Raw genomic sequence first — 12,944 nt, forward strand, 5'->3', positions numbered from 1 at the left:
TCCATCTTTTGATATTTCTAGACATAACATGTAGGTTTATTTTTACCTGCTAACTGCCCGTGATAAATAATGAGAGAAAGTGAAGGCAGCAAATTCAATTTTCAGTTTTTCCAATTCTATTTTATTTTAATGTCAAGAAAGGCTATGTGACTTCTTACTTAACGTATAATGACAAAACTGTTGATGCTTAGCTTTTAACTCCTTAATGACTTCAGTCTTACAAACATAAAAATTAGAACATTTTTCACAAATATGGATTGAGCTAAAGAGGGATTTCATGGTAAAAAATCTATGTAAGAGAGTTGTCACAGATATATTTTTGTAAATAGATTAAACTGAAAACTCTGTCATGCAATTAAAATACATTGCATGCATTTTTGGACCCATAGTATCTGCTTTAACTTAAAACAGGAAAAAAAAACCCAGAACACCAATAGTTCTACCCGTGCCTCTCTTGCCTACCTCATTTGTACACTTGTTATGCACACTTGCATTGTGTGAGATACAAATGCACTGAAAAGAAAAAATATATCAAACAAATTCCCAGCTGTGACTTTAATTGGATTTGGTGTCTGAGTGAAAACACAGCAACTGATGTTCACACAACCTCCAGGAGTCTGCAACAATGATTCTCACACCTGTTTAATTGCCAAATCAAGTATTTTCTGTTCAGAAACATCACTAAAACATAGAAGGAATTTGGAAATAGATGATCTTCAAGGTCCCTTTGAACCCTAACCTTTCTCTGATTTGTTCTAAATAAATATTGATATATATTTATATGTTAATGCATGCACATGTATATAGCATATATTATATTATTACTACATAAACATATATAGGAATCCATTATCAACGACAAAGGATTAACTCAAATCTTTATGCATTAAAAATAGAAGTCTACCAAGTTGCTGGTACTTACTGTTTAGTGCCTTGAGAAGAGAAATTCAATCCTTCCCCTTACTCCCTTTCAAAAGAGCATTTAGAATATCAGTCTGCATCCTTCGTTCCTACACCCTCAATTTTAACCTATATGTGCTTGCTTTCAGCCTAAGAGATGGATGGACTCCCAAGGTTGTTAGTCTGTTATTTGTATTGGCCTGGTTTCATTGCCTGTGTGTTGAGGGAGTATCTCACAATAATGTGCTTTACTCGTAAGTTAGACTCTATGTAGAGATCCAAAATTATTTGTGTCATTGTTAATGGATTTCAAATACACAGATATAGTGGAACACAGCTAGATAGATTTGTCATTATCCATGTAATCTCTCCTTTTCTTCCTTTCTTATGCATTGCAGAAGAAACTGGCTGATAGTCAGTGTGACAATACTAAAATTTAAAAGATTGCATTGCTACTGGGAATCACTGCATAAACTGTAGCATAGGTTTTTCTTAAGTAATAGCATCAACCTTATGCAAAATCAGAGTTTCACTTAATGTTGGGCAATTAACCATTTAATAAAGAGCCACCTCATGAATGCAGTTAAAAAACTGAAATATATGTTGGCTACTAAAATATACTTTCTTAAAAGTCTAATTTTATTATCCATTAATTCCATCCTCCCCTGCCAAAAATCTGTTCAAAATAGGTCATTAAAACCCTGTTTAGAATGTTTTTTCCCCATTTGACATAATTTTGTTATGTGGCCACATCTAGATTACTAAATCAAACTCAAGTGTTCTCCCTCTGAATGTGATTTTTTCTCTCATAGAGAGATCCACATCCAGTACACTTCCTCAAGGTCAAAATGGGTTGGATGTATCTCAGCTATCTTTTGGGAGTGGTCCCTGGCCCCTACCAATTCCTGAATTGAGCCAATGAATTTTTTGACACACTGCGGCTTGGCACAAGTCAAAGTTGTCAGAGGCTATCCAAAAACATGTTGCAGGATATGTATATCTGAATTCCAGAGCCCAGTAATGTTTCCAGGCCCCATTTAATTGCCAGTGTGCATGAAATCCTTGTCACAGTGTGTTCCTTAGGAAAGAATGCCTATATGGGGCATCAGTATTTTATTTCAAATAATACATTCCAGAAAATGAGCATTTGCATTATTCAGTACAGTTACATAATCTCACCTCTTGATCCTCAGCTGTTCTTTCTTAGTGAAAAAAACAGTTTGCTCCTTTCATGCACACATACTAACCAGAGAAACCCTTCCCCAGAACAGTCACAGCCTAATGTCTGGAGAGTAATGACTGAAAGCTGGGGAAAGATTCACCTTTAACTTGTAGCAACTTACACCTCAAAATGGGAAGCCTGGGCAAAAGGGTTGCACTCCATTACGTTTTCAGCCCTTTAAAACCTTATTTGGCAGTCTTGCCTCATTCTGCTGATCCATGCCTTGTTCCAACATTCTTTAAACATTTGATTGGAATTTACTTTTCATAACAAATGACTCTGCAAAGACAATTACTTTATTTGAATTATTTTTACCATCACTAGAGAATGATGTCATATCCGAGCAGAATGAGATTTATCTGAAGACATTTTTCTGCACTGAGAAACTGTAACAAGGTATTGGTGCTGTTGGACCATAGAATTCCTGCTGTTCAAGGAACTGGTATATGGATATGAGGAAATGAACAGCCATAGGAATGGTATTTCCATATATTGCACTCTGTGATGGCATTATTTCTCTCCATATTCAATTGGAATATTCATCAGTCTGAAATGCCAGTATAATAATAATAATAATAATAATAATAATAATAATAATAATAATAATACATTTTACAAATATTTTCTCTTTGTATCTAGAAAGATATATTTAGACACTTTATTAAGGTCGCTGCAGACAAGTTGAACTCAGAAGATCAGGAAAGAAAGAAAACTCACATAATTTGATATTATCATAACAAATCAATTTATACACAATATTCAAACATCACATTTTGGCACATGTAGAAAGACATTTCCTAGATTGAGAAAACTAAGGTAATTAAAGTTTGTCTTGTATTCCTTATGATGCAATAAAAAAATCTAAAATATTAATAAACCAAGCCAGGATTAATTTCTTCAAGACATCTCCAGCAATTTAATAAACACTGATGACAGAAGTTTCACAGAGCTTGAGGACTGTAGCTCATTTTCAGTGAAGTATTCGTGTTAACTAGTTAGAGTCCTAAACCTTCTACTCATCCTAGCAGCCTCTTTCCTTTCAGGCTGTGGAGGAAGGTACTCATGTCTTAATGTGACACTTTTTCTCCTTGTGAGATCATTCCCATGAGCTTAAATCAAATATATTTCACTCTTTCAGTTGTCATCAGATGTAATTTGTTGTCAGCTTTTTAAAATATCATATATGAAGGAGATACCTATAGCACAACTGCATGGACAGATGACACATGGACATGTGGATCAACTCTAGGGATAGACTGGCATACAAATGCATGGACATTTTTGTGCTTGCAATTACATCTTTTGGAGAAATCAAAACTTACTTTTTTTTTTTTTTTTCTTTTTTTAAACAGCTTAAATAAACCTTAGTGGCTTATCTAGTAGCAGTAGAATGAAGGCTATGTTGGAAAAGAAAAGCAAATAATTTTGCAGTGCTTTTTGTGGCTGCATTTTTTTTAAAGCTGTGAGATAAGTGTATGTCCAGCAATAATAGTGGTAATCTGGAAAACAACTTCTCGTAATTCATGGACCAATCTGATTGTCCACTGAGAGCATTAAATACATCCTACCTTTCTCTCATTTACATCATAGATATGTGTCCAACTGGCCACTGCCAGAGTCAAAATAGTAGACATCATTAGTATGAATGGTGTGATCTGTTGAAGCCAATTCCTCATTTCTATTTATAAGTTGTCTGTACTACAGAAAAACACTTGTGCTTTATAACTTAAAGAGGAGAGAAGAAGGAAAAGAAAAGAAATTTGACTTAGGTTATCCCCTTTAACATATTTCATCAAAAGAATGATAAAATATTTATTCATTTACTGTCCTTTACATTCCCATCAAAGTGAATAGAGAGACATTTAATAAGACATGAAAACATTAAAGAAGCCTTTTATCAGAGTAGATGGGAACCTGCTCAGAACAAACATTTTAGCCTAAGGGAAAGGTTTTGATCTATGAAGCTTAAACTTAAAACACTCTCATATTGGATCATGTGGTCAATTTGCATGAAATGCAAATGCATGAAATAAATTATTTGCTTAAAACTTGTAAAGCTATAAAATAGAACTTGACAAGTCATTAGCAATAAGTGGTATCATACTGGCATTATGCGCACACTGGTGCTATCATTAGAAAACTGCTGCCACAGCAAAGCACCGGGAGATAATGGGGCCAGCCTATAATTTGACCTAGAGGAGTTAGATCATTGCCCCACACTGTAGATACCACTCTGCAGTCCAAATTATTGACTATCCTTCATCATTACTCATCTACTCAACATTCTGAGCCACTGCCCTTTATCCTTTTTCACAAAATATTTGTCCAAGTTATAAAAATTACCACTTTTTCTAACTGGGGAATAGGTGGTCTAGTTCTGGAAAGGAAAAAAAAACCAGCGAATAAAAAAGGGAAAAAAACCCCTAATGTTTATTCTAGGACTTTGATCAAATGTAGAAGGAAAAATAAGATTACCCATTCTTCATTAATTGCTATGTTGTTTTTTCTTTTCATTCTGAACTGGAAATTCAATTGCTTCAGTTTCTGTGTGTTGACATGTTTATGAATATAACTTTTCTATTCTGGTTGGCAACAAATGTAATCAGCAGCTCATTATTTCATTTTGCAACTTCAAGATTTTTTTTTTCCAGACATAAAGCATTTGGAAAATCATGGCTAAATATCTGGATTCCTGAAGTTTGCCTAACATTCATGTTAAGGCTATAGTTATTCTGTGATAATATTGGTAAATATCCACTTGGGTTTATTGCCAAGACAGGAAATACATGGAAAATGTAGGATTATTACCATTTGTTACAAAACACCTTCAATACATTGCTTTTATCAATGTATTAACATTTTGTCAGTGACTCAGGCACATGTCAAGTTTGAGCAGCTCTATGTTTAATATTTTATACAAATTACTGGATGAACTGAATTACATGCTTGCAAATTATGTGCCTGCAATTGTACATATGTTGATTAGATGCAATAACATTAAGTCCACGATGCTAAAATCCCACTGCTGCCTTCAAGATGATGTTTTTCTCATGCATTTCCCATGAGTATACACACCTTTGCAAAACGAGAGGGGTAAGTAAGATGCTGCAGTTTCCAAGGCCCACTAAAACCTTAATTTCTTTTCTGAGTCTATCATCAAGCATAAGGCATGGCTTTGAGTTTCTGATGTGCAGCTGGAGCTGAGCTTTAACAGTCTGTTTGCATGTGGACTTTGGTGTAGTGAATGTATGCTGGTGCATATGACTGAATCAATATTATATTTAACTATTTATTTTATTTCTTAGGTCACAAAAAAATGCACTTTCCGAATGACAGTGATAGGATAGCTACTGAGATTAAATGCCAGTGAAATAAAAGGAAATAAGGAGATTGCAAATATGTTATAAACTAGAAAATAAGCATAAGTAATATTACATTATATGTAATAGTACATTAAATATGTTCATGAATCTGTGGAGAAATGAAAAGTGTTTTGTACAAAACAAGATATCTGCACATTGGCTAAGACAGTACAGAAAGTCCCATCTGAACACTGAGAGAGCAGAGGTGTTTTAGTCAGCAGCTGGAATCAGAACCTCATCAGTGTTTGCAGTGCATGACCTGGTTGGTATTGGCTAATTAAGAATAAGCCTTAAGGATGAGAAACATCATAATTTTTACTGGTGTTTCCAGGAGCTCATTAAGTGGACTTTAGGGAGCAACTGAAGATCATTTGTTTGACAGAAGAAAATAAGGCTTTGTTGTAGAAGAGACATCATGAGTATGCCACCTTATTATTATAGTATTATTATTATCTTTTGAGTATCAGGAAGAAAAACAGAACTGTAGCATTTCAGCATATGTTTGAGTCATTTGGACTTCATTGGTTTCAAATGTGACTCTTAAAAATAAATTACTCTATTTTTTGAGAAATATGTTTCCTTCTTACAGTGTCTGAAAGATATTAGCTTTTATGCACACAGTAATATTTTTAACATGAACCATTTTGAAGGGATCTCAGCCTCCCAGGGAAACTGCTCAGCCTGTTGGTGAATACATTTCTATGCTTTATAATCTGTTTTCTTAGGTGCAGGACATAAGGAATTCGCACCACCTCGTCTTCTTCTAGAACACAGTCCAAGAAAGAAACCAGCAGCTATTGAAGGCAAGTTTGAGTTTTTTCCACTTTTATTGGCTTCTAGTTATTAACTTGACTGTTTGTTCTAATTGATGTTTTTTAATTTTTTGGGTTTTTTTTTTTTTTTGTTTTTTTGGGTTTTTTTGGGTTTTTTTGGGTTTTGTTTTTTTTGGTTTTTTTTGTAAATATAACCTATATTACAAAAGTGATCACATTACTAGGCCTGGGACAGGAATGACATAGTGACATATGCATGACAAAACCTAAATGTTCCTTACAGTAATCTCACAGATGGCTTGGGGGATTTCCTGAGTGAAACAGATTATGGGATTGAGGCCTAATATGTAAAATGCTTTGAATGGCATTCAGCCATAACTTGCTATCTAACTATAAACATAATCAACATTATCCTCTTAATATACTTTGGATTATTCTTTCAGCTATTGTTATTCAGTAATTTTTCTGTGCCTTATTTGTAATAATGAATGTAATATTTCTGGCTCTGCATTTATCAACGCTAGTGCTATTGTTAAAACCACTGAAAGAAAAATAAAGTCAGATTTTATGTTCAGAAGACTAAAACATAATCCCTGCAATTGAATTATATTGTTTATAGTCTGATCATTACAGTAAAGTGATTGAAATGCTCATTTTAATTTTAAAATGAACTATGTGTGATGACTTAGAGCGACAACTGCAATATATCTTCTTGGTCTTTACACCATACAGTTTAAGAGTACAAAACATCTGAGTCTTTTAGTGTAATTATGTAGCAGTTTTCATATGATACTTGAGTCCTTCAGTCACGCCATGGCACTTGCTAATTTCTCTCATAGAGGTCTTAGTTCTATGTTACCCAGAAAGCAATTGCAGTCTAAGTGAAGAACAGATGGGGTGGCAGAGAGTAGGTAACAAGAGCTACAAGATTTCCTGCATTTGAAAACAGAAAATGAGACTTAGGTTTTGCCAGGACCCATGACCAAAACAAAGTGTTACATTAACTAGATATTTCTGTAATGTGATTATTGTGAATTAGAATATTTGGATAAAAATAATTATGTGAATTATTATGTCTTTCCCCAAAAATCTTGTTAGTCAAATGATTATTTCTTTTTAAACATGTTGTTTAAAGGAGTATAAAATTGTGGTTATTTTGAGACAGTATAGAAATAGATTTGCACTCTTGCTTATTTTAGGAAAATGTTTGAACCCTGCTTATCAGCAGAAAGAAATCCCTGTAATGTTAAACTCCGTTATCTGTCAATTAACCATAATGTAAAAAAGACATAATAGAACAAGGTGACACATTTGCTGAATGATAAACTTAATCTTTAAATATAACTGTTACACAAGATGAACTAGCATCAAATTAACATTAGATTCTTGATTTTCAAAATCATGAGGAGCATGCAATTACTGCAATTGCACATAGAAATTACTGTTTATGACCAGTTACACATTTGTCTGTTTCATTAGCTCATTTATGCATGCAATTCAGGTAATTGGGACTGTGAATTAGACACCTATTTGGCAAACAAATTTTAGGGAGATTATCTGCTCAGAACCATATAACTAAATTCCCTTTAAGGCTCAAGGCCAGTCACTAGGATACAATACTTTTCATGCAAGAGATTTGAGGGACATTAAGAAGGCAGAATTATTTGTAAAATATTATCATGAAAAGCTGTTATGTTGTACTATTCTGTGTTTTCCATATATGAGAAAATATGCCACAGTGCCTTGAGGAACCCTAAACCCTGTAGCTTTATTTCAGCCCTAGAGGAAAAAAAAGTAATTTATGAAAATATTTGGCAAAATGTCAGAATGGAAAAAAGAGGAGTAGGCAGACAAATTTAAATCTTTAAAATAGTTGAAGATACATCTGCATGTGACTTCTTAGTGCTTAGATACCTTTTTGACTGGTACATCACTAAATATCACTGATCAGGAGAAGGGACAGATTGAAGCAAAAGATTCTTCTTATAAATATAGTTGAAAATAGTATCATAAGTTGTCAGAATAGAGAACAGATAGAAGCATTTTTTAATTGAAAAAATATACTTTATATAACATCAAAGACTGGCTTAGCCTTTGACAGAGAAAACCAGCTCTGAAAAAAAGGTAAAACTGTAGGAAGTAACAGAATGTTTATCACACAGAAAATTTATGAAACCAATCTACTTACACCCTAGGCTTTCCAACTCAATGATATTCAGACATTATATATGTAATGATGCAGCTGGTGAAGGCTGAAAGGATCGTACTCTTTCTAGATTGACAGGTTTTCAGTATCGCTCTATTTTGCCACTGCTGCCTTAGGTAATCTTGGACCATTCTTGTTTTCTGATAAATGTAATAGTGAAATAGTGGTGTATATGTGCCACATACCTCTAAAGTTTTTTAGAGTATTTGATACCTTCCAATGGAATGCTTTTCCTGGATAGTATCCAATGTCCTGTAGAAATTATGCTCTGCTGAATTCTTGAGGCCGTAGAAAAAGAGCATATTGTTATTATATATTAAATGTCACATTTTTTCCCGTTGACATTGCCTTTTTCTCTTCCTTCAGCTCCATAGTAAATCTTTTAGAAAAGGGGTAATAATTTAAGACAATCTCAATTTGTACACTAGATTCTAGTAGTAAGCAATAAACTGCATTGAAGTGTGTGTATGAATTGAAATTTTCAGATATGTCCTGGTCTAAAAGCAAAATGTTTTGTACTAATCTGGTCAGAAGAAAAGAACAGATCATTGCTTTCCTATTTCATGGTTGGTTGGCTTTTTTAAAGATCTTACCTTAAAACTTCAATGAAGAGTTTGAATTTTCAGATCACGAGCAGCAGAGAATAATAAAACAAAATATAGGATTCTGTAACAGTGAACAAGAGAAAGAAAGTAAAGGAATTTGTGAAGATAAAGGCATTGATATATAACATCTACTTGTATTTCAAGTTTGGAAACCTTGTTTGGTAAACTAGGAACTAAAGAACTAATTTTAAATTCTTTATCTTATCTTTTTATGGAGCTTCCACAAGTACTTGGAAGCAGTGTTCTCAGCTTGGGTGACACTGATGCTGCCATGTCAGGACACTGGTGTCACCAGTAATTTGAACAGATCAGTTCTCCATGGCTATCTGAACTTTGACTTTAATATCCTTCTTCTTCCTTGGCTGTAGTCTTCCACACCACTTTTAACTCTAGATTTCTTTTATTTTGTTATTCACTGACATACTAAAACTTATCTGCAGTGTATACTGCTTCTCTGTGATTCTCTCTCTTAGGTCTTGAATTTTTGCTCGGCTCACACAGCTTTTACTTTCCTCCATTTCTACATTCACATGAAAAGGACTTTTCTTTCTGATAGTCCTCTCATGTTTCCCTCTCTGACATGGCAGGGTAATCACTCAGGAAGACTCTGCAGTTAGACAGAGTGTAAAAACTTAGTGTAACTTAATAACATATGATAACTTGATAACAGTGTAAAAACTAAGATCAGCTAGTAACTAGGATTAGCTACTTATTGGTGAATCTTCATGTTAATTGTTCCAGAATAGCATGTCTTTGCCTTCTCACAAAATCACAGCACCTTTGTGAGAAGCCTCTATCAAAATCCTTCTCCTGGTGGAAAGAATCTTAATGTATATGTTATATGATCTCAAGCAGACCTATGCTTTTTACCACTTTGGAGAGCACTGTATGACAAAAAACATTTGAACAGCATTGTATCTGAGTATGATTTTCCAAGTCATATTGTCCTAAAAGTCTGTTCCTGTATCTTTGAGTGGGAGAGCATTTATCAAGGAAGAGTCATCAACATTACCATTCTGATCTGTTAATGATTCATGACAAGCTCTGAAATATCCCCCCTTCCTTGACTGAAGTATAGTGGCCATTCCTTGTCATCTTGATGGTATCTGTGATAATAAGTTAGGAGAAAAAAAAAAATCTATAACATCTTCAGAGGATCTATGAGGACAAAGAGTATTTTCTCTAGGTCATTGAATCCTCTAATTACAAGTTTTACAGAATGTAGTAAAGAGAGTTGTTATGAAATGTGTTTAACTTCCCACAAAACTCCTGAGGAGGTTTAATTGGCAACTGCATCTGTGTTGCTAATATAGAATGTAAATTATCTGACAGTCTTAAAAAGAATTTCTAGCCTATATCTCTGTTCATGAGCATTAAGGGATATAACCAAGAATATCTAAATTACTGAAGTCAATACAAATTTTAACAAAGCTCCCTTGATGTACAGGAGTGTATAAATCTTGTACAAATCAATCTTCTTCTGTACAGTCTGTCAATGTCTGCCTTCTCTTCTGTACATGGATTGTTCTATAAAAAAACTCTGTTCTATTAAAAAACTCTGTTTTTCTTCTATACTATAGAATCAATTACCTTTAAAAACTCCTTTCAGTGAGAGATCATGATTCAAGACACAACAGAACCCTTTAAAAAACGCACAATTTTGAAAATTTTCTCCGCATTTAGAATATTCTTGGTAATATTGACATGAGTTGTGGATGAAAATCCATTTTTCTGATAAATTTTAATCCAAGGGAGAATAAAAACAGAAAAAACCAAAAATATTTCTATTAGAAAGATCATAGTACAATGGTTAGGTTTAATCTAGGTTAAGAGATGAACAGTTTAGTTAGCTTTAATGCATTGCTGTATTTACAGCATAACAAGATTTTTTTTGAGAAATATGGGCCTTATATCTCCATGAGTCTCTACTGAAGACAGTAAACCTTTGAAATAATATGAAAAGGATTTCAAAGTGAACTATTTAATGATTTAAATTAGACATTTAAGCAGTAAATTCTAATGATTTAGCAGAAATGAAAATACCCTAAATCTTCACTGTTTCACAAAGCCCTTGACATTTTCCTTAATGACATGAGGCTCTTCTGTACTACTTCTATTCTATCATAAAATTCAAAAAGTTAAACAGACATGAGAAAAAAGCTTATTAGAGTAAGAAAAAATATGTATAAAGATATGTATATTTTGATTAGACATTTTATTATATTTTCTCATCATTTATAATAATACAATTTAAAATGTTAGCGTATGCATTTAAAAATAAATATTCACCAAAGTTTACCCAATAAAACACAAACAAATACCTCGGAATATTATTTTAACTTTTCATAGTGCTTTTTAAATGTTATAGAAAAACAATAGTCTTTTGCATATGTTGCAGCTGCAAATGGAAAGCACTTACTGGAATTAAGTTAATCTGGGCTTCCAAAGGGAAAACTCCCATGTTTCTTTGGAAAGAAAACAGAAACTCTTACAAAGAGGTCCTGCATAACCTCATCATCCCATTATTAAAGCTCAGACATGCTTGCCCAAAAGCATGCTGCATAAAAAATATCAGCAAAACCCTTCCCAGTGCTGGTAACAGAATTGGTCCTAACATTGATTCCTGTTGTCCAGTAGGAATGTCAGTCACAAGGATCAAGAAGGCTAGCCAAGATATCTTAGCTGTGTTGGTTTGGCTCTCACTAGTAATGGTTGTACCATAAAAAAATCAGTGCTCCCCTGGAAATTTAAGTATTCACCATAATCAGGTTTGCATCATATTTACTGTAGACCATTGTCCAGTAGAGTTTCTGTTGCTGGTCTTGTCAGGGAAGTTGTCCTGGCCTCTTTTTTGACTTGCCATGCCTACTCTGGCTTCATCTCTCTTGTGGTTTTATTCCTTTGCTCTACACTGTGCTGTTTAGTGAGGGCAACATATGGCCCATGCTATTAACAAAGAGTTCTGGTGCTTAATGCAACAGAGCCATGAAAAAGGAGTCTACAATCACTACAGGAAGAAATAAGAAACGTTTATGAAGGTCACATGAAAGCATTAGGAATTTCAAGCATGGTATTTCTATTGCATAGATTCTGCAGACTTCAAAAATATCTCCATAAGTAATCTTCACAGCTGCCAAATAGTGTTTCAGACTGGGATTTAAAAACAGTGAAGCAGTTTCAAAAAAAGCAGAGTCGAGCTGGAGAGATTGCCTAGGCCTTCAGGATGTGCTATATCTCCAGTGATCTGCGTGCCCCAAGAGTCTTTCATTTGCTCAATATGAAAAGGAATTGTATTTCCTTTTTTTGCAGAAAAAAAATGGTGGTGTCATTTAAACAGAGCTTTGCAAATAAATGCACTTCATTTTGGCCTAAGCACTCACCTGTAAGTTAGAGTGAGCACGTATGTGCATGTGTGCATGGACTTCTTTGTGTTCCTGTGTGAACAGAAGCAATTCTAAGAACTTTAGGAACTTTAGATTAATACTATTTGATCTTTCTTGGCCTTTCAGTAGTTTGGCTGAATCAAAACAGAATTATTTCTCATAGAGAAAGTAACCTGACCAACAAGGACTCTCTTACCCCAGAAAGAGATTTTTTTTTTTTTTCAAAGAGACAGCTAAGGTCAATTTTTAGTTGAAATTTAGATTTAATCTTAAAGATATGAGTTTCCATGACATCCTAAACTAACCAGAACTATCTCCTTGCATTGTTTATAAAAATTTTGTAACTCTTAGGGGATTCTATTTTGTGAATGGATGTTAAATTGTTTAGAACCAAAAGTGCAACTGACCAGTCATTGTCAGTCTCTACCCTACGCAACAGGCCAAGGGGAAAGAAAATAAATATCATCAAAAACTGAAATGTAATGATTTATTC

At 33.9% G+C, this 12,944-nt stretch overlaps 1 protein-coding gene across 1 annotated transcript in view; it reads left to right on the forward strand.

The window, feature by feature from the left end:
* The window catches only part of TRDN (triadin), a 274,790-nt gene that overhangs the window by 141,219 nt on the left and 120,627 nt on the right, over nucleotides 1-12,944 (forward strand). The window contains 1 exon segment of the mRNA XM_053973292.1: nucleotides 6,216-6,287. Within this exon segment, the coding sequence (XP_053829267.1) occupies nucleotides 6,216-6,287 (72 nt within the window).

Source organism: Vidua macroura, chromosome 3, assembly GCF_024509145.1.
Source record: "Vidua macroura isolate BioBank_ID:100142 chromosome 3, ASM2450914v1, whole genome shotgun sequence".
Taxonomy (NCBI): Eukaryota; Metazoa; Chordata; class Aves; order Passeriformes; family Viduidae; genus Vidua; species Vidua macroura.